The 22177-nt window shown below is 44.6% G+C and overlaps 1 protein-coding gene across 1 annotated transcript in view; it reads left to right on the top strand.

The window, feature by feature from the left end:
- Positions 1–3782: 3782 nt before the first annotated feature.
- LOC148143179 (uncharacterized) overlaps positions 3783–22177 on the top strand; it is a 217166-nt gene continuing 198771 nt past the window's right edge. Inside the window, 3 exon segments of the mRNA XM_087975784.1 lie at positions 3783–3952; positions 10015–10077; positions 13323–14947. Of these exon segments, the coding sequence (XP_087831910.1) occupies positions 13718–14947 (1230 nt within the window). The 5' untranslated portion in view covers positions 3783–3952; positions 10015–10077; positions 13323–13717.

A 22177-nucleotide genomic window follows, 5' to 3' on the forward strand; every position in this document is an offset into this window, starting at 1 on the left:
GAGGTTTCATTACTTCTGAATCCGTTTCTCTCCTTTAAATACTGCTCTAACATTAACCCCCTACATTCCTGCAGGAAGAACCGCTTGAACTGCCTGATCCTCCCCATGATTGTGTTCTCATAAATGAACTTGTTACTAAACCATGTCCTGATCTTACGGACAACACAGATGTGATCAACAAAACTGGTCAAGATGCAGGGAAGATACCTGCTCAAGTGTCGTCTGATTCATATGGATGGAAGTTAGCTTGCTGGCTATGATCGCTGTGTGGATGGATCGTGTGGATTGTACTGATAGTCCTTGGTCTCATCCTAGGAATATACACTGTCATCCGCTTATGCGTGAAATGGACTGTACATTATTTTTCACCTAAGCCAAAGAAGAGTCTGCTTAATTGATCCTTGTCTACCCCTCTACCTCCATGCCTGAACTTCCATGCTGAAATCCAGTATCTTTCAGACTCTGCTCCTCTGGACGATGACCTAGCAGAGGAGGCGTTTGACTTATTTGAAAATACAAATTGACTGAATGGACGAATTATTGTTATAAGTCAAGTAGTTGTCATGAAATAACAAAAGAAGGGAATAAGAAAGTCTATCGCATAAAACTTGTTTTTAAACATTTAAACTAAAATATAACATTGAATTATAGAGCACATTTGCTGCACACTAGAAAATAGACAGGCAGGGAGGCTTGGTAAAAGGGGAGAACTCAAGGTATGCAGAAGATAACCAAGTGATAACAGGATACCCTGAGGCAATTAAGTACATTTCCCTTAACAGTGAATCTGTGTAAATAGGACACAGAGTGATAACATTCATGGTTGTTCCCTTGTGAAATTAATGACAGCGTTTGATTCTGACCCCGAAACGAAACTTGGTACTGTCAAAAGCCTTGTAATTGACAGTCAGGTCCTGTGAATTATAATAGATTCCTATTACCCTTTGCAAGCGAGGCAAACAGAGGGAAAAACATCTTTGCTGTTAAAAGTCCCTGACTTGAGAGTTCAAAAGGACAAGAGAGAGAACCCATTGTAGCGCTGGGGCTCCCGAAGCCATTAAAAAATTACCTGCTTTGGATTGAACGTAATTGTATTTTTGAGAGTTTATGATGGTATTGAGTAGCCATTACCGGTTATTAAATATGAACTCTGTAAAAGATAACATTGACGAAGCTTTAACTTACTTGCTGTTCTTGCAGACCACTCTACAGACCTTTCAGACTACCCCACTGTCAATTCCAACTAATCAGATCTTATGTCTTATTTGAATCACAAACCTGAAAAGAGAACATGTTTAATTCGAAGACTAATGAATCAGTTTAAATGCAACCTTTTGGTAACATCTCAGCCTCAGGTACAGTATGATTCAGTGCCTAAAAAGCAGGAGTTTACTATTAGCTTAGAAATTATTCTCAGCCGAACATTGAAGAGATTCAGGCACAATGTGTCAGGAAGCCATTTTATGGTCAAAAGTTTGCCCTCCTGCTAAGAAGCCGTTTTGGAAAATAAGTGTATCTGACTTGTGACCTGTGCAAGGTTAGGAACTCTCCAATTAGCTCAGACTGGTACCTCTTTATGATAGGAGTTAATCTCGCTAGCAGGCACCTAACTCGGCTGGATATGTGTTTCTCACCCTCCAGGCTGAGGGCCTGTAGGAGTGATTAGTCAAGCGTACAGGGACCTGTCAATTAACTTTTCTTCCTTACGAATTAAGAACATGCAATGTTTTTGTAAACCTTTGTGTAAAGGAAACCACTTTGTAGCAGTATATCAGAGTAACCTGCCAGGGCACTTGAAGAGTTGGTCCCCTACTCTTCTATGTAACTAGAACCTAGCTAGTTTAGCTTATCGGTATCAGTGAAGCTATTGCTAAATAAAGAGGTTAACTAAAATTAAACTAAACTGCCTGTAAGAGGATATTTTTTTTATTCCAGACTCTCAAAAAGTACGAACTCAGGGACGAATCGTGAGAGGCTGCAGGTCTGAATCCACGAGGGATTCCCTGGGCCGTCTCAAATTCCTACTTTGACACTCCAACACATCCATGTTGACAAGTTAGCCTAAACAGTCTCGTCCCATTTGCTAGCACTCGGCCCATAGCCCTCTAAACCCTTCCATCCAGATTCCATTCAAATGTTGTAATTATACCAGCTTTCATGTCTTCCTCAAGCAGCTAATTCCATACCCACACCACCCTTTGCGTGAAAAGGTTGTCCCTTAAGTCCCTTTTATTTCTTTGCCCTCTCACTCTAAATATATGCCATCAAGTTCTAGACTCCTCCCAACTCAGGGAAAAGACCTTGTCTGTTTATCCTATCAATGTCCCTCATGATTTTATAAACCTCTATAGGGTCGCCTCTCAGCCTCCGACGCTCCAGGGAAAACAGCACCAACCTATTCAGTTTCTCCCAATAGCTCAACGTCCTTCTAAATCTTTTCTGAACCCTTTCAAGTTTCACGACAAACTTCTGACAGGAAGGAGACCAGAACTTCACACAATATTCCAAAAGTGGTCTAATCAATGCCCTGTACAGCTGCAACATCACCTCCCAACTTCAATACTTGATACTCTGACCAATAAAGGAAAGCATTCCAAACGCCGCCTTCGTTATCCTATCTGCCTTTGACTCAACTTTCAAGGAGCTATGAACCTGCACTCCAAAGTATCTTTGTTCAGCAACACTCCCTTGGATCTTACTATTAAGTGTATAAGTCCTCCTCTGATATCCTTTTCCAAAATGCAGTGCCGCATATGTATCTAAATTAAACTCCACCCTGTTATCCTCTGAGCTAAGCATCTTCACTGTCCACTACACCTCTAATTTTGGTGTCATCTGCAAACTTAGTAACTATAACTCGTATATTGACATCCACAGCATTTATATAAATGATGAAAAGTAGTGGACCCAGCACCCTTGTGGTATACTACTGGTCACAGGCCTCCAGTCTGAAAAGCAACTCTCCACCACCACCCTCTGTCTTCCTACCTGTGAGCTGGTTCTGTTTCCAAATGGCTAGTTCTCCCTGTATTCCATGATATCTAACCTTGTGAACCTGTCTCCCTTGGGGAATCTTGCCAAACGCCATACTAAAGTCTTTATAGTACCCTGGCATGTAGGCCGTCAGGCCCAGTGGACTTGTCTGCCCTCAATCCTAATAGTTTGCTGTGTACCTTTTCCCTCTCAAAGTTGATTGTTTAAGTTCTATCCTTTCTATCACCTCTGACTTGCCCGTTCCAATAGGAATGGTACTATTGTCCTCCAGCTTGAAAACTGAGGAAAAGGATTGACTTAGCATCTCTGCCATTTCAGTGTTCCTCCTATTAACTCATTGGTTTCATTTTCCAAGGGACCATAGCGACTCTGTTCCCTTTAGCATGCCAACAGAAGCTTTTGCTGTTCTTTTTGATATTTTGCGCTAGGTTTCTTTCGTAATTTATTTTTTTTGTATCCCTTCGTTTTATGTTTGCAAGTTTTCCAATGTTACAGCCTTCGAGGTCTGGAATAACATTTCGGAAAAGACTGAAATTTTTTTAAAAACAACATTAAAACTTAAAGACAATCCCACCTTTCAGGCGGCTGGCGAGGGGAGCAGGGAACACATTCGCCCCGCCCCCTTGTCTCCGATTGGTTGGATTCCTCGTCGAACCGCGCCCACTACACGTGGGGTGACGTCACGGCGTGGTAATTATGCCCCTGGTGAGTTGGCGCATGTGCAGTGTAGGTCATGTAGCGAGACAAAGGCAGTGTTACTGAGTGTGGGAGAGGAATGGCGCCGGTGGCTTAAGGAACAAGAACAGGAGCCGCTGGAAAAGCTGAGCAGCCCTGGCTGCATGTGTCAAGAGAATCCGAGGGAACGTTACGGGTCCAGTGATCCTCCTTCAGAACAGAAACAGGTTTCGGAAACATCCCGGAGAGGTCGCCAGGCCTGAGCGCCCGGGGAGAGGAGACAGTGAGTACCTACCTCGACACTGTCCTATCCCCCCTAGTCCAGGAACTCCCCTCTACACCTCCATCCGCCATGACCAGGGCCTCCAAGCCCTCCGTTTCTGCCTCTCCCGACGTCCCCAACAGTACCCTTCCACCGACACTCTCATTCATCTGCCCGAACTGGTCCTCACCTTTAACAATTTCTCCTTCGAATCCTCCCACTTCCTCCAGACCAAAGGGACAGCCATGGGCACCCGTATGGGCCCCAGCTATGCCTGTCTCTTTGTTGGCTACGTAGAACAGTCCATCTTCCGTAATTAAACCGGCACCACTCCCCACCTCTTTCTCTGCTACATTCATGACTGCATTGGCGCCATCTCGTGCTCCCGCGAGGAGGTTGAGCAAACTTCACTGCCACATTCCACCCTGACCTTAAATTTACGTGGACCATCTGACACCTCCCTCTCCATCTCCATTAATAACGACCGACTTGATACCAGCATTTTATAAATCTACCGACTCCCACAGCTACCTGGATTACACCTCTTCTCACTCTACCTCCTGCAAAAATGCCATCCCGTATTCCCAATTCCTTCGCATCCGCCGTATCTGCTCCCAGAAGGACCAGTTCCACCCCAGAACACACCAGATGGTCTCCTTCTTAAGATACCGCAATTTCCCTTCCCATGTGGTTAAAGATGCCCTCTAACGGATCTTGTCCACATCCCGCACCTGCGCCCTCAGACCCTGCCCCTCCAACCGTATTAAGGACAAACGCCCCTGGTACTCAACTTCCACCCTCCCAACCTTCGCATAAACCAAATCATCCGCTGACATTTCTGCCACCTCCAAACAGACCCCACCACCAGGGATCTATTTCCCTCCCCATCCCTTTCCACCTTCCGCAAAGACTGTTCCCTCTGTGACTACCTGGTCAGGTCCATGCCCCCCTACAACCCACCCTCCCATACTGGCACCTTCCCCTGCCACCGCAGGAATTGCAAAACCTGTGCGCACACCTCCATCCAAGGCCCTAAAGGAGTCTTCCACACCCATCAAAGTTTTGCCTGCACATCCACCAATATCATTTATTGTATCCGTTGCTCCAGATGTGGTCTCCTGTACATTGGGGAGACTGGACGTCTCCTAGCAGAGCGCTTTAGGGAACACCTCTGGGACACCCGCACCAATCAACCACACCGCCCTGTGGCCCAACATTTCAACTCCCACTCACACTCTGCCGAGGACATGGAGGTCCTGGGCTCCTTCACCGCTGCTCCCTCACCACCAGATGCCTGGAGGAAGAACGCCTCATCTTCCGCCTTGGAACACTTCAACCCCAGGGCATCAATTTGGACTTCAACAATTTCCTCATTTCCCCTTCCTCCACCTCACCCCACTTCCAAACTTCCAGCTCAGCATTGTCCCATGACTTGTCCTACCTGCCTATCTCCTTTTCCACCTATCCACTCCACCACCCCCTCCCCCCATACCTATCACCTTCTTCCCACCCCCACTCACCTATTGTACTCTGTTACTTTCTCCCCACCCCCACCCTTCAGGATCTCTGCCTGTATTCCTGATGAAGGGCTTTTGCCCGAAATGTCGATTTTACTGCTCCTCTGATGCTGCCTGAACTGCTGTGCTTTTCCAGCACCACTCTAATCTAGACTCTGGTTTCCAGCATTTGCAGTCATTGCTTTTACCGAGAGGAGACAGTGAGACAGGGGAGGATTGGAAACCGCGGGAGGAGGGAGACTGGGGAGTTTATAAACTCCTAGGGGAGGCCTGAGGCCGTGAATAAAAGCTCCACAGGCCCAGTGTTTACTTTGTTTGGGGAAGGACCTCTGGGGGCAACCGGTCACCATATTCGTGAGGGTAAGACGCATGTTGTCTTGGGGCGGGGAGCGTGAGCATCCGTCTTGGTAAGGGCACCATCAACTGTCATTTCTGGGAGAGAATTCCAACTTTGTGGCAGCCTTTGTGTCAACTAGAATTTTCTCATTCTGGATGTAAGTTTGCTCGCTGAGCTGGAAGGTCATTTTCAGATGTTTCATCACCATACTGGGTAACATCATCAGTGAGTCGAGTTAAGCACTGGGATTATGTCCTGCTTTCTATTTATGTATTTTGGTTTTAGGATGGTGATATCATTTCCGTTCTTTTTCTCAGAGCATGGTAGATGGGGTCCAAATCAATAAATTTCCAGTTGGAATGACATGTTCCAAGGAATTCTTGTGTGTGTTTCTGGTTGGCTTATTGGATGGTAGCTTGTCATAGGATGGATGTATGGTCCCTGTCAACATGGTGTCCTCCTTTGTCTGTATGTAAAGATACTAGTGATAGTGGATCATGTGATTTTGTGGATCATGTGGTTTTGTGGCTAGTTGATGTTCATATATCCTGGTGGCTCGTTTTATTCCTGTTTATCAGATGTTTGTTACAGTCATAGAATCCCTCTGTGTGGAAATATGCCCTTCGGCCCAACAGCTCCATACCGACCCTGTAGAGAGTATGCCAGCCAAGCCCATTCCTCTACAATTACCCCTGACTTATGTACCACTATGGGCAATTTAAGCATGGCCAATTCACTTAGTCTGCGTATCTTTGGATTGTGGGAGGAAACCGGAGCACCCCGAGGAAACCAACACAGACACTGGGAGATTGTGCACACTCCACACAGACAGTCACCCCAGGATGGGATTGAACCCGGGTCCCTGGTGCTGTGAGGCAGCAGTGCTAACCATTGAGCCACCGTGCCGCCCCCTTATATTTCAACAGTCTTTCAACTTTAAACACATTCATCACAGTCTTCCCAGAGGATTAGACTGTTCTCTCTCATTCGATATGGCTGGTGGTGGTTTATCTTGAGGATCACCACACCTCAGCCGAGGGGAAAGGCCGAGAAGGAGATCCTCACGTTTCTCCAGCTTGGGTGATACATAATGTGAAGCACCTTGGTATACTTTTGTTAAAGAGTTATCATCAGCATTAGCTGTCATTTATTGGGAAGACTCATGTCAAGTGAAACAATTTCAGCAAGAAATTGGCAGCTGGCAGAGCTCCCCCACCCAATGCCAAAAAAGTGAATGCTTTTGTTGGTGAAAGAAAATTGGCAAAGAAAAAAAAGTTAAAGTATCATGTACCATTAGAAAGAGTGGAAGGGTTGATTTTTCAAAATAAATGAAAACAACATTTATGAAATGGAGCAACAAACTAAATTAACAACGCAGGTTTCTTTTCACATAACTGTACTACTGCAAATGTCTGTAATATGGGAAAATGTTATGTACTAAAATATGTTCTTATTTTGTAAAGAGTCAGGTCCACAGGTTTAATTTTGTCAACAGTGATCAATAAGATCTTGATTGATACAGCATCTATGTGAGATACACTGGTAGTTAATATTTGATCGAGTAAGTCTCCAGTGACCACCACAAGAACAAAGCTTTTCCCTGTCTGAACTGTCAGAAAAGATGTGCTTTCTTCACAAATTTTGACTTCTTGGTGTGTTTGTATGTCTTGCAATATTTGATTTTAAACTATGTAATTTACAGTGAAAATGAATTGTTTGTGCTTTTTAATGTTGATTTTAAGGTACGCTGATAAGAAACGATGTATGCATTTCGGCCGTCTAAAAATAGAATGCTTTTCATACTCAAAGTTGCTGTGCAAACAAAACACAATTTGGGAGGTGATGGTTGTTCCCTATCTCAAAGCCAATATAAATAATACCTGTGGTGTCAACACATGCAACCACTGCCTTTCACTCTTTTTTTTTGAAAATCATTGGGAATTTAACACATCACACTACTGCAGCAAAATCTGAGCACGTTACCTCGGGCTTCCCATCAGGATGCTGTCACAAACCTCAACCTAATTTGGGATGTTGGGGAAAGTGAAAAATAAATGAATCACTAGTATATACCCTGTGGTTAAAGAGCGCTACAACAGTATTGTACGGACATGTCAGCTGTCTTGGTGAGACCTAACTTTACTCTGCGACACCTTGATTGATTGTCGCTGACTGCATGTAAAACGAAACATTATGGAGTAAAGACATTTCTGCGACTGAAACTGTTTTATTTGGCCTTCAGCAGTCACACCTACACTTTTACCATATATTTTGCTGCTTATTTTGATTTAACTTGATGATATGTAACCTCAGTTGCTAAACAACCCTCAGTGGAGCCTCCAGCGTTATTTGAGATCCAACACAAAAGCCAACTTCTTCCGAATACAAAATGTTGCAGACTACAAAGAAAAATCATACAAAAGCATTTATCAACACCCAGATCGATTTACCGCAAGAAATAGCAGTATTGGTCATTCTGCTCCACCATTCAGTGAGATCATGTCTGATCTGATAACCCTCAATTCCATTTTCCTGCCTTTTCCCCAAAACCCTTGATTCCCCACTGATCTTCCATTGACACCTTCAATTTTTCAGAAGCTTAACTTATCTAGAACTTTGAATACTGAGACACTTGGACACACAGTACCAACATCAATCCTTGTGAATTGTCCTTGCTTCTGTGCCACAGAAAATTGTTTTCTGGATCCTTGTTTGAGTCTACAAACTGCTCAATAAGCTCAAACAACCCTCCTCTGTTCTTCTAATGAGCCAATATCTCTGATAGCTCCACTTCAATGAAACTGAAAAAGCTTGCTATCAGTTTTGGTTGCAGCCAATAGGGCCAGGATTAAAGATGATTCTCATTTTCCTAAATACTTGGAATAGGTTCAATTGATTTTAAACAAACAAGTTCTGACACATGTTTGGGTTCATTTGAGAAGTTTAGCAGAATTGTTTTTCTCAGATGGGACAATGAAACTTCTTTAGATTGTTTCCACTGTTGGAGGTCTACCTCCAGTTCTTAGCACATTATAATGATCTTCTGAACTAGTTTTATTTCATTATATCCATCCCTTTAAACAAACCAATTCTTCCCATAAGTAAATTCATCCATCTCCAGCACATTTCTAGGTGATATTTTTCCTTAAATTCCATTAAAATGTCCTATCACTTTCCTTAAATCTATGCCCCCTAATTGCTGAAGCCGTCCACCAAGGGGAAAAGTTTCTTCCTATCTAGACCCTAAGTATCTTATCTGTACAAACAGGTCCTCACCCAGCATTCTGTGCTCTAAGGAAAATACCCTCAGCTGATCTAATCACTCTCATAGCTGAAACCCACCAACATGCACCACCCTGGGTTAGTATTCCCTTCTGCACCCTTTCTAGTGCCATCAAATCCTTCTAATAATGTGACGACCAGATCCAGTACTCCAGCTGAGGCCCAACGAATGTCTTGTACAGTTCCATCATGATCTCCTGGCTCTCATGTTCAATGCCTTAACTATTAAGGGCAAGTATTTCATATGCCGCCTTAACCATTTCATCCACATGTCCTGTTGCCTTCAAGAATCTATGAACACATATACCTTTCTCTGATCTTCAGTATATTCTAAATTCTTGTGATTCATCATGTACTCCCCTGCCTGTTGATCCTCCTGAAATGTATCATCTCAATCTTTTCAGGATTGAACTCCATCTGTCATTGTTCTGCCCATCTGACCAACCCATCTTTATTGTCCTGTAGTCTAAAACGTTCCTCCTTGCCATATATTAGTGTGGGTTCTGAATTTCTTTTGGGCCTGATTTATTTAGGTTGCATTGTGTTTATTTTGTGGGATATTTTAAGAAGATTGGGAGGACACTTGGATCCAGTATGTTTATACCCAAAGAAGAAACTCAAACCAGAATTTTTTTTATCCAGTGTTTTCCCTGGTAACATTTTCGCAATGACTTCAATTCCTGCAACACCCTTAGCTTAACTTAAACTATGTTCAAATCAAGACATTACTGAATGGAGATCATAACTTCTTGTACTATTAAATCTGTCTCAAGCAATGCTGCAAATTAGGTAACCTTGCATTATTATTTTATAACTGTGCTCAAAACCTTTTCTAAAAAGTGACCGGATGAAGATTGAAGTTGACTGAACTGCTTTCTTCATTTTATAATATTGCCAAAAAAAGTACATGTTCGAACATATGCAATCTTTCTCTTTCTCTAAAATAGGTAATGAGGTGAAAGGGAATAATGGACAAAGCAATGAAAACAATGCTGACTCTAATTCAGCAAGTATGTTCTTTTCAATAAGTTTAATTCAATATTTACATTAATTACAGTTATGTGAGTGACACAAATAACAATACTTTAAGGCTGTTAATTAAGTTTAGAAATTCAATCACACTCTGTGTAGATGGCTTAAAATCATTATATCAAAAGCTTAAAGCGCTTGCATAAAACACGAAACCTCAGTTATGTTTATTATTTCCCAAAATGGGTTATCAAGTAAAAGGGAAGTATTATTGGAGATTTGATGACAGCGGGCAAAATGGCAACTCTAATTTCGCAAGTATGCAAGGTTTAAGCTTAAAATGCATGACAGGTTTATTTATCCAAGAAATAAGCACCTTTACTCTCTCTAATATTAGCTCCAATTATCAATATTTGATATGAAATTAGAAGATCTAGCTTGAGAAATCTACAACATATTGCCACACGCTTGCCATAAATACGACAGTAAAAGTAGTGAAAATTAAGTCAGATCTTTGTGGTTACTGATCCAGAAGATACAGAAGCAGAATCGGTCCATTCGACTTGTTGAGTCTGCTCCACCATTCGATCATGGCCAATGTTTCTCAACCCCATTCTCCTGCCTCCTCCCTGTAACCCTTGATTTCTTTACTAATCAAGAGCCTATCTTTATCTGTTTTAAAAGCACTCAGTTACTTTCCTCATTTCAGTGGCAATGAGTTCCACAGAGTCACCTCTTTCTGACTGAAAAAAATCTTCCTTATCTCATCCCAGCATTTCTTGCCACGGAGAACTATGGGGGCAGAGTCCATGTCTATACTTCCTTGCATGGTAATTTGTAAATAACATTTGTTTTTTCAGGTTCATTAGCTGCTGCTTAAGTGTGTTGGTAGATTTGTGGGCTACCATGATGCAGAGAGGTTTGAGTTGTCTGGACATCATTTCACAGATGTCTTTGATGTAAGGTAATGTGGCTAGGGTTTCTGCGCGTGTGTCTGCTTGTTTGAGTTTGTTGTTGAGAAATCAGCGGACACGGTTTATTGGGTACCGTTCTTCTTGAATATGCTGTATAAGTATTTATCTTCTGCTCTTCGTAGTTCCTGGGTGGTGCAGTGTGTAGGGGCTCGTTGAAATAGTGTCCTGATGCAGATTTGTTTGGGATGATTTGCTTCTGCATTAGGTACTTGGGTCTGTGTATGTTGTTTTCCTGTAGACGTTAGTCTGAAGTTCCCTATTGACTGTTCGCTCTACTGACATCTAGAAATGGCACTTTGTTGTTCTCTTTTGTGAATTTTATGCCAGTAAGGATATTGTTGATGGTGTTGTAGGTTTCCTCTAATTTGTTTCATTTTGTGATGACCGGTGTCATCACTGTGGCGGACCCAAAATTTGGGTTGGAGCGTTGGGAGGGCTGTTTGTCTCTGCATTATTGCTTCTGCTAGGAACCTTGATATTGGTGGTCTCATGGGTGTTCTGTTGATTTATTTGTAGGGCTTGTTATTAAATGTGAAGTGGGTGATGAGATATGGGTCCACAAGCTTGACAATGTTATCTTTGCTGATGACGTTGGTGCTGTTTGGTGTTTGTGTCTTTGGTGGTTCTTGTAGTGTAGTCAGTGTTTCTTTGGCCACGTTGATGTTAATGGATGTGAACGGGGCTGTTATGTAAAAGGACAGCATTATTTCATCCTCCTCTATCTTGGTGTCTTTGGTGTTCAGGAATTCTTTGGTTGAGTGAATGGAGTGGCATGAATCTTCTACTCAGTGTTTTAGTCTTCAGTGGAGTTCTTTGACTAGTCTGTATTTTGGTGTTCCAAGTAGTGAGACTATGGCCTGAGGTGGGCTTCTGGTTTGAAGAGGAGGAGAACAACAACAAAGTGCCATTCCTAGATGTCACAGTAGAGCGAACAGTCAATGGGGAACTTCACACTAGCGTCTACAAGAAACAATACACATGGACCAAATACCTAACTACAGAAGCAATCATCCCAATACCCACAAACGAAGCTGCATCAGGAGATTATTTCAACGAGCCACCACACATTGCAGCCCAGAGGAACTGCGAAGAGCAGAAGAGAAACACGTATACGTATTCAAGAAGAACGGATACCCAATAAACCCAGTCCGCTGATTTCTCATTGATGCTTCCAAGCTGACCCTCAAATTTGGTTTGTCCCTGCATTGTTTCCTGGCTGTCTTTTGTGGGTTTTGAAAACTTTCCCAATCCTCTGACTGAGGATAAGAGTTGGGAAGTTGTGTTGTGGCTGTACAGGACATTGGGTAGACCACTTTTGGAATATTGTGTGCAATTCTGGTCTCGCTCCTATCAGAATGATGTTGTGAAACTTGAAAGGGTTCAGAACGCATTTAAAAGGATGTTGCCAGGGTTTGAGCTGAATGGGCTGGGCTGTTTTTCCTCGTGTATCAGAGGCTGAGGGGTGACTGAGAGTCATTAATAAAATCATGAGAGGCATGGATAGGGTAAATAGACAAGGACATTTCCCTGGGTGAGAGAGTTCAGAACTAGAGGTAAAAGGTGGAGGAGGGCAAGATTTAAAAGGGTCCTAAGGAGTCACCTTTTCATGCAGAGGGTGGTGTGTGTAAGGAATGAGCTGCCAGAGGAAGTGGTGGATGTTGATACAGCTATGACATTTAAAAGGCATCTGGATAGGTATATGAATAGGAAAGATTTAGAGGGATATGGGCCAAGTGCTGGCAAATGGGACTAGATTAGGCTAGGATATCTGGTTGGCCCGAAGGGGCTGTTTCTGTGCTGTAGATCTGACTCTGGCTTGCCACTAACATTTGCCATGTCTGTATGTTTAGTTTCTCTCGGGTTGTCTGTGTCAATGCCTTGATGTCACATTCCACCCACCACCACCCCCACCCACCACAGGGACGATAACCAATTCATGTCTTTTTTTTTATCAAGAAGCTGTATTGCAGGTTCAACCTGAATTTACACTTGTTTTGCTTCCCAAAATCAGACTTGCTCACTCTCAGCAATATCCCAACATCCTGAAAGATATTAACTTTCATGTGGTGTTATCCAAAATTCGAAGGTGTCAGTCCTGACGTTTTTGCTTTTTCTGTCCCTGTAAGATCCTGAATCAGCACCTTCAGGAGAATTAATTTGAGGGAGTGAGAATAGAGGAAGAGAGAGAGTGTGGGATGCTTTCAATTTTGTGGAACAGCAAAAGAAAAAAATGTTCTGCAGAAAGTGGAGTAGCTTGTTCTGAATTTCTACCCTGGACTGACCGTGATGACTTTTGTAATCTCTTTTTCCAGAGTATTTGAAGATCTGAAGACTGAAGTATAAAAATCAACAGATGAAGGGCCTATGCCTGAATCGTTGATTCTCCTGCTGTTTGGATGCTGCCTGACCTGCTGTGCTGTTCCAGCACGGCACTTTTCAACTCCTCTCCAGCGTCTACAGTCCCCACTTTCACATCAATGTCTGACAGTCACTCAATCCATCGGGACCTCAACGATTTTCAACTATGATTCTGTGAGAAGGAGCAAAACATTTTGGTTTCTGTTTCAGACCATTTTCAGCATTAGTGGGACTGGATGAGTGTCTCTACTGTTACAGCGCACTGTGTGTAAAGCCTGAAACAGTTATACAGCCAGGAAAGAGGAATTTACTGTGGGCAGGGGCCATACACAGGGCTGTAGCTGCGGCCATGGTGAAACCAGAGGAATCCCACACCGTGGAGAAACCATGGAAGTGTTGCGACTGCGGGAGAGGCTTCAATGCCCCATCTGTCCTGGAGATTCATCGGCGAAGTCACACCGGGGAAAGGCCATTCTCCTGCCCCGAGTGTGGGAAAGGCTTTACTTGCTCCTCCCACCTGCTGGACCACCGTCGAGTCCATACTGGCGAGAAGCCATTCTCCTGCCCTGAGTGTGGGAAGGGCTTCACCTACTCCTCCCACCTGCTGGCCCACCAGCGCGTCCATGCTGGGGAGAGGCCCTTCCCTTGCTCTGAATGTGGGAAGGCCTTCAGCAAATCCTCGGACCTGCTGAAGCACCAGCGGGTCCACAGAGGGGAGAGGCCATTCAGCTGCCCTGAGTGCAGGAAGGCCTTCAGTGATTCCTCTACCCTGCTGAGGCACCAGTGGGTCCACACAGGGAAAAGACCGTACTCGTGCCCTGAGTGCAGGAAGGGCTTCACCCGCTCTTCTGCTCTGCTGACCCATCTGCGGGTCCACACGGGTGAGAAGCCCTTCAGCTGCCCCGAGTGTGGGATGGCCTTCAGCAGGTCTTCCCACCTGCTGAGGCACCAGCGGGTCCACACTGGGGAGAGGCCCTTCTCCTGCCTCCTGTGCGGAAAGTGCTTTACCCAGCCCTCCAACCTGCTGACCCACCAGCGGATCCACACCTCCGAGAGACCGTTCTCCTGCCTCGAGTGCGGGAAGGATTTTGCTGTTTCCTCTCACCTCGTGGCCCACCGGCGGGTCCACACAGGGGAGAGGCCATTCAGTTGTCCCGAGTGCGGGAAGGCCTTCAGCAATTCCTCTGCCCTGCTTCGGCACCAGCGCGTCCACACCGGAGAGAAGCCGTTCTCCTGCCCCGAGTGCGGGAAGGGCTTTACCCGCTCCTCCACACTGCTGACCCACCGGCGGGTCCACACGGGGGAGAGGCCATTCAGCTGCCCCGAGTGCAGGAAGGCCTTCAGTGATTCCTCTGCCCTGCTGAAGCACCAGCGAGTCCACACCGGGGAGAGGCCCTTCAGCTGCCCTGAGTGCGGGAAGAGGTTTACATTTTCCCGCAACTTGCGGAAGCACCAGCGGGGCACCAGCGCTCACAACAATCAGATTCCACCGCTGACATTGCCACGAGTCCCCCCCAGGACTGATTCTCCTGACAGTGGGTGCAGTGGGAGAGTTGGTGCACTGTATTTGTTTTCCATTGGACTGTAACCTCACGGCATGGTGGCTCAGTGATTAGCACTGCCTCATGGCACCAGGAACCAAGGATCAATTCCACCCGTGGGGCGACTGTCGGTGTGGAGTTTGTGGAGGGTAGGACAATGGATGAGATAAGAAACCGCTGCCTTTCTTGAGACAAGTCTCCCGGAGAGAAGTTGCAGACTGATTGTCTGATCTGTTGATCCTCACAGTGCCCCATTGCCCTCAGTTAACAGGAGGAGGTCCACACAGATGTACCGAAGCCCCTCTTTGGACAGTAGAAGGAAACTGTGCAGACAGGGAAAACGTGCAAACTCCACACAGACAGTTACCTGAGGCTGGAATTGAACCTGGGTCCCTTATGCTGTGAGGTAGCAATGCTAAGCAGTGTGCCACCCCAAAATGTTATAAAATTTGAATAAACCTACTAAGTTGGAAATGTGTCCATACCAAGAACTTAGTGTAAATGTTTGGAAGCAAAAGTCCATCGGAATTGTCTTTGGGATGGATCCAAAACTTACTTCGTTAATACTTTGACCTCTGGAACTGTCTGCCAGAGAGTGTGTTGGAGTCAGATTCAATTATGGATCATTAAACTGAAAAGGAAAGCAAGGTACTGTAGTGGATGTCAGAATATGAGTTTCCTGATTGGGACTGTTCACTTGCTCCTGTTACCATTTCAGGTTGCTAACTTTTCGTTAGCATCCTGCACATGTTGGGATTTTTTCTCCTTTCTAGTATCTACTTGAGTGACTCAGTGACAAATCTAGTTTATGAATTGTTCCTATGATATCTCATGAGAGGGTTTATGATATTCACAGTGTGTCCAAGTGAGGAAAAACAAACTGTTCATCTTAAATATTTGACTTTAAACAATGGAAATAAAATTAATGTTTGGAAAACACACAACTTGCTGTGTAGTAAGATAATCAGAAATAGGAATTCAGAGTAAGTAATTGACCGTTGAGATGCTCTGTCTTTCATTGATCTAAATTCTCTTTCCTGCACTTTTTTTTTCATGACTTCATCTACTGAAGTGACTGCACTCCAAAAGCTTGTGATTTCAACATAAGAGCATAAGAACTAGGAGCAAGAGTCGGCCTTCCGGCCCGCTCCACCACTCAATAAGATCATGACTAATCTTTTCGTGGACTATGCTGCACTTACCTGCGTTTTCACCATATCCCTTACGTTTTTGAAAAATAAAAGAATTATCTACTGCTTCGAGTAATTGCTGAAGTAATGTTAAATACTTCCTGGGCAAGGAATTCCATAGATTAACAACCCTCTGGGTGAAGAAGTTTCTTCTCCGTTCAGTTTTCAACCTGCTTCGTCTAATCTTGAGGTCTCAGCTACCAATGCAACATCCTACTTTTATTTCTTTCATAATTTAATATATTTCTGTAAGATCCCTTCCAAACAAACCTGCTGGACTATAACCTGGTGTCATGTGACTTATGACTAAAAACTTATTATTACGCATCCTCATAGTGAAGAAGATAGGGACACTACCACTGCGCCATAAAAAAAAACCTCTGCAGCAAATAGGCCCTCTTCTATTGAATGAATGGGGAGAGGTTTCTTCTTAACATAGGATACAAATATTATACCCTCAGAGCCCTTTACACTAAATTGAGCCCTCTTCGGTTGAATGAATGGATGCGGAGGTGCCACAGTTGAATTGGTTGATAACGTTAAAAATCACATCTTCCCCCTGAATATGTGACACGACCGCTATCGCCCCAGAGCCCTTTGCAGTAAATTGGGTCATCTGCTGTTGAATGAATGAACGGGAATGAAAAGGGCGGATACACTGACATGATTGTGAAATTCTCCACCAATCCCAAAGCTTGTGGTCGGTACCGACTAATCGGAGAGAGAGTTTACAGAGGGTGGGACCAACACGACACGGAATGCCAGCTGCCATTGGTCAGGTGGAGTAAGGTGCGCTCTGATTGGAGGGGACGCGGATGACGCGCGTCACTGAAGGAGGAGACGGAAAGAAGAAGAAAAACAAAGATGGCGGCGCGAGGCTGCGGTTTTCTCATCGACTCAGCGGGTGGTTTCTGACGGAGGGAGGGGGGCAGACAGGCACCGTTTACCTCAGAAAATACCTTTAAAATACATTTCAAATTAAAGTCGGAACTTTTCAAACAAAAGTTGTGAAGAAAAGGAGACAGTCCCCGGTGGGGTTTATTGTTTATTTGTGTATAATTCCCGGGGCCCGAGAAGGGGGAGGTGACGGTGAACGAGAAAACAAATTAAAAATGTCGGCGGTGGAGGAGAGAGAGCCGGCGCCCGCGGCTTCTTCGGCGGCGGCTGGAGCCCAGGAGCTCAACAACCCCCCGGAGCTGGAGGAAGGTCCGAGCTCCAAGAAGCGGGGGGTCCGGCTGGAGGCTGGATTTGCTCAAGGCTTGTATCTATTAACTTATTTAAATGGTACCTACTGTATGGGGCTATGGTTTACATTAAAACCGGAGGGTCATGTCAGAGTGTTTGTTTATATTGAGCAGTTGTAGGTAAAATACACTGCCTGGAGGAGCACCTTCTATGATGCTGCATTTCTTGCCTTCTGCCCTTCCCCCATTTGTTATCTCCCATTTGATTTTACATTTTATTTGGTCAAATTTAATTTCATGTTAATGAGAGTTGGTGTTCACTGTGTGTTATTAATTTGTTTGTTGAATTATTGTAAGAAAAAAATTAATGGTGTCATGTCATTTCTGATGTCAGAGTTGGCATTGAATGTGCAGATGTGAATACCAGTAAGTTATGAAAATAAATCAAGAACTTGTGCTTCTAACAAAAAAAGCAGTTCACTGATATTAATGGCATTGTCTCATTTGAGTCTGACCAACAAACCGTTTCATGTAGTCACCCAATTTAATTAAAATTTTCTTTAACTTAATTAAAGAAAATAACTCTAGCAGGCTAAGATTTGTACAATTTGTTTATAAGATTTATTTATAAGTCCATTGCTCTCGATGTGGTCTCTGCCACATTGGGGAGACTGGACGCTAACTTGCAGAACATTTCAGGGAACAGCTCTGAGACGCCAAAACTAAACGACCCCACCACCTCGTGGCTGAACACTTTAACTCCCCCCTCCCAATCCGTCAAGGACATGCAAGTCCTCGGCTGCCTCTCCCTCCAAGCTCTAGCTACCTGATGCTTGTAGGAAGAACACCTCGTCTTCTGCTTTGGGACCCACTAACTACATAGGATCAATATAGATTTCACCAGTTTCTTTATTTCCCCTCCCCCCACCCCACCCACCCCCACACCACACACCTTGTCCCAGATCCAGAGTTGAAAAATGTGGTGCCGTAAAAATGCCTAGAGGCCATGCCTTTAGGAATTCCCTGGCTGTTCTCTGGCATGGCACTCATCCACAGATTCTATCAACAAACACATTGACCTGGACCCAATACACCGGCCAATGCAGCGGACAGTTGGAACTGACAACCGGAAGCGGCAGAGACAAACCACTATAAATGCTGGAGGAAACATCACAGAAGCGCTTCACAAGAGGCTCCCAAGCACTAAGGATGTCACCTAGACAGGGGATGAAATGTCTGCAACAAAAATTCCCAGCTCGGCGAACAGAACCACAACGAGCACCCGAGCTACAAACCTTCTCACAAATTTTGAATTGAGCATAGGAGTTGGGACATCCTGTTGCAACTGTCACACATGCCACACAACACAAGGCGTGGCCTGTCTCTGACTTACCATCCCTTTGAATATCAGGGGGAAGACACCCCTTTAATTGTAACATTCAGGAAAGATGCCTTACTTCAACAAAAATGTGCTGTGCTCACAGATGTTTGGACAGAGGAAGGGAGTTGCAGTCTGGGGTGAAGCTCAATCTTCATTCAGAGAAAGAGAGGAGCAGCAGTAGCTTCAGAAGCTCATGGTCCAACTTGCGCATTCAGACAATAGGGGGACTCTTCTGGGTAAAATCTGGGAGTGAAGCAATGTCTCCTCCTTTCCATTCCTTATCCTGGGAGGGAGAGAGAAGGGGGGAAGCACTGTTCATTTGCAGCAACGGGAGGCAGAGAGTATGAATCCAAGCAGGGAGCAAACTCTGCAAAAGTCAGTTTCAGTCGGCTTCTTCTGGAATATTGTGTGCAATTCTGGTCTCCCTTCTATAGGAAGGATGTTGTGATACTTGAAAGGATTCAGAAAAGATTCACAAGGCTGTTGCCAGGGTAGGAGGGATCGAACCACAAGGAGAGGCTGAAGAGGATGGGGCTGTTTTCCCTAGAGCATCTCAGGCTGAGTGTGTGTTTTTTAAAGAGGTTTATAAAAACTTGAGGGGTGTGGATAGGGTGGATAGACAAAGTCTTTTCCCTGGGATAGGGGGAGTTCAGAACTAGAGGGCATAGGTTTAGGGCGAGAGGGGAAAAATTTAAAAGGGACCTTGCAGTCAACCTTTTTTTGCAGAGGGTGAAGCGTGTATGGAATGAGCTGCCAGAGGAAGTGGTGGAGGCATCTGGATGGATATATGAAAAGGAAGGGTTTAGAGGGATATGGACCAAGTGATGGCAAATGGAACTAGACTAATTTTGGATATCCGATTGGCATGGACAAGTTAGATTGAAGGATCTGTTTCTGTGCTTTATGTCTCTGACTCTATGACTGGTGAAAAGCGCTGGCATTCGTCGAAACATTTATGTAACAGAAAATTATAAGAGGGTAAAGATTAGCCTCACGTCATTGATCCATGAATCCTGGTGTAGTATGGATGTATTTCCAGTAATAGAGTCAGTATGGCATGGAAGGAGTCCAAAAGGACAGCTTCTTTTACAAAAACGTCACACTTAAAACTTACATTTCCAGAAGACTCAGATTTAAGACAACCGTGCGTTAAAGAAGACAGATAAGTCTGGGGTATATGTTACATATTTGATGGAATGTTTATAGCTCTCAAAGCCTGATTTGCAGTTGTTGCTGGGCTCGTAATATTGTACAGCAGAATATTGTGTATCTTCAGTAAGAACATCAATACCGCATGATAGATGTTCATTCAGCAACTTGAGTGGACTCTTCATGGAGTATGCAATCCACCACATTACCCTGCTGTATACATTTACATAAAGATCAGCACAAAGATCTTGGGTATTAAGAGAGGAAAGAATGTTCCACAGAAACTAGAATTGTGTGTTTTGATTTTCTATTGTGGACTGACAGCGATGACCTTTGCAATCTCTTTCCACAGGAATATTACAAGAGAAGAATTTGGAGGCAAAAATCTCAGACCAAACATCACATCGAAGTCTGACAGTCGCTTGATTCACCAGGACTTGGATATTGATGGCCTTGAAAACAAAGGGGAGAAGGTCTGTCTGCTTAGTTCGGTTTTGAACGTCAGTGTGACTGGAAACTCAGAGTCTCATATACCCACACACCAGAGTAGTGACTGGAACATGCTTTCCAGACTGAATGAGAGTCCTCCAATTACCAGTTCACCAGTAACACCACACCTATGCTGTAAGTGTGAGCGAGTTTCAACTGATTGTTGAACCTGGAGAAATACGAGTACACCTGCACCATGGAGAAATCATGAAAATGCAGGGAGTGTAGGAACGGTTTCCCTTCCCCGCCTGCCCGATATTCATCAGCATTTATACACCGGGCAGCGGCCATTCACCTGCATTCAGCACAGGAAAGGCTTCACTCAGTCGCATCACCTCCTGGTCCACATTGGGGAGAAACTGCTCATCTGTCCTGTATGCTGAAGTAGATGAAGGACATTTTTTTTTATCCTGGATGGAGCATACTGCAGGTATACCTGAAATAGATACATTTGTCTCTGTCCCATTAAGTCTCCAGCACAGGGCCAGGCACAATTGGTCTCTGTGTTTATTCTCCACCTGAGCCTCCATCCACCCCTTTTCATTGCTCCCCTATCTCCCCTCCATCAGCATAAGTGTATCCCCCACTTTTCGAAAGTTCACTTTACACTACTTCACTTTTACAAAAGACCTACATTAATACCTGTTCTCACAAACCGAAAGAAATCCGAAGAGGATTGTCGCTTTTACAAAGAAAGGCATAATATAAATTAATTCATGGTAATTGCTTCTTCGCTTTAGGCCCATTTCGGCTTATGAAAGGAACACTCTACTTTCAAATAGTGGGGGAAAGCTGTATAATACAGCACAGTCACAGGCTCTTCTCACTTGGTTTCGGCACACACACCTCCTCAAGCCTGTGCTAATTCTTAATCCTTACTTAGACCTGCAATTTATTGCCCATGTGTGGTTTCTGTTCCTCTGTTCACCTCCCCTTCATGTGTCTATCAAGATACACCTTCAACGTTGTTAAGGTGCCTGCTTCCACTACCTCCACTGGCAGTGCGTTCCAGAAACCCACCACCCCTCTGTGTAAATTCCCCACCCCCACCACTTCTCCCTCAAACAGTCCACCTTTCACCTTGAACCTGTGCCCTCTTTTAGTTGACCTTTCCACCCTGGAGGGAAAAAAACGCCTCTGACTCTCACAGAATCCCTCCAGCGTGGAAACAGACCATTCAGCCCAACAAGTCAACACCGGCCCTCCAAAGATTAACACATAGAGACCCGTTCCCTTACCCCCATTATCTACATTTACTCCTGACTAACGCACCGAACTTACACATCCCTGAACATTGGGGCAATTTACACACAGACAATCCAACTTAACCTGCCTCTCCCTGGACGCTATGGGTAATTTAGCATCGCTAATCCACCCTAACCTGTACAAATTTGGATTGTAGGAGGAAGCCCGAGCACCCGGAGGAAGCCCACACAGACACGGGAGGTGGGGTGCAGGGACAATGTGCCAACTCCACACAGACAGTTGCCTGAGACTAAAATCGAATGCAGGTCTCTGGCACTGTGAGGCGTCAGTGCGAACCACTGAGCTACCCTGCCACCCCTGTCCAGCCAATCTGTGTGTCTCATCATTTTGTCGAGGTCTCGTCTCAGCCTCTGTTTTTCCAAAGAAAACAATCCAGGTTTATGCCTCCTCTGCTCGTAACGAGAGCCCTCCAGACTAGGCAATGTCCTGGTGAACCTTGTCTGTACCCTCTATCAGAGCACCCACATCCTTCCAGTTGCACAGTGACCAGAACTGCACACAATATTCTGAATGTGGTCAGAATAAAGAGCTGTATGTAACTCTTACACTCAAGGAAGCGTGCTGTGTGCCTTCTTGACCACCATTCCCACCTGCATTACCACTTCCACA

This window comes from Chiloscyllium plagiosum, unplaced genomic scaffold (assembly GCF_037043375.1).
Source record: "Chiloscyllium plagiosum isolate Xiang-an unplaced genomic scaffold, Cpla_swu_hap1 HiC_scaffold_27, whole genome shotgun sequence".
NCBI lineage: Eukaryota > Metazoa > Chordata > Chondrichthyes > Orectolobiformes > Hemiscylliidae > Chiloscyllium > Chiloscyllium plagiosum.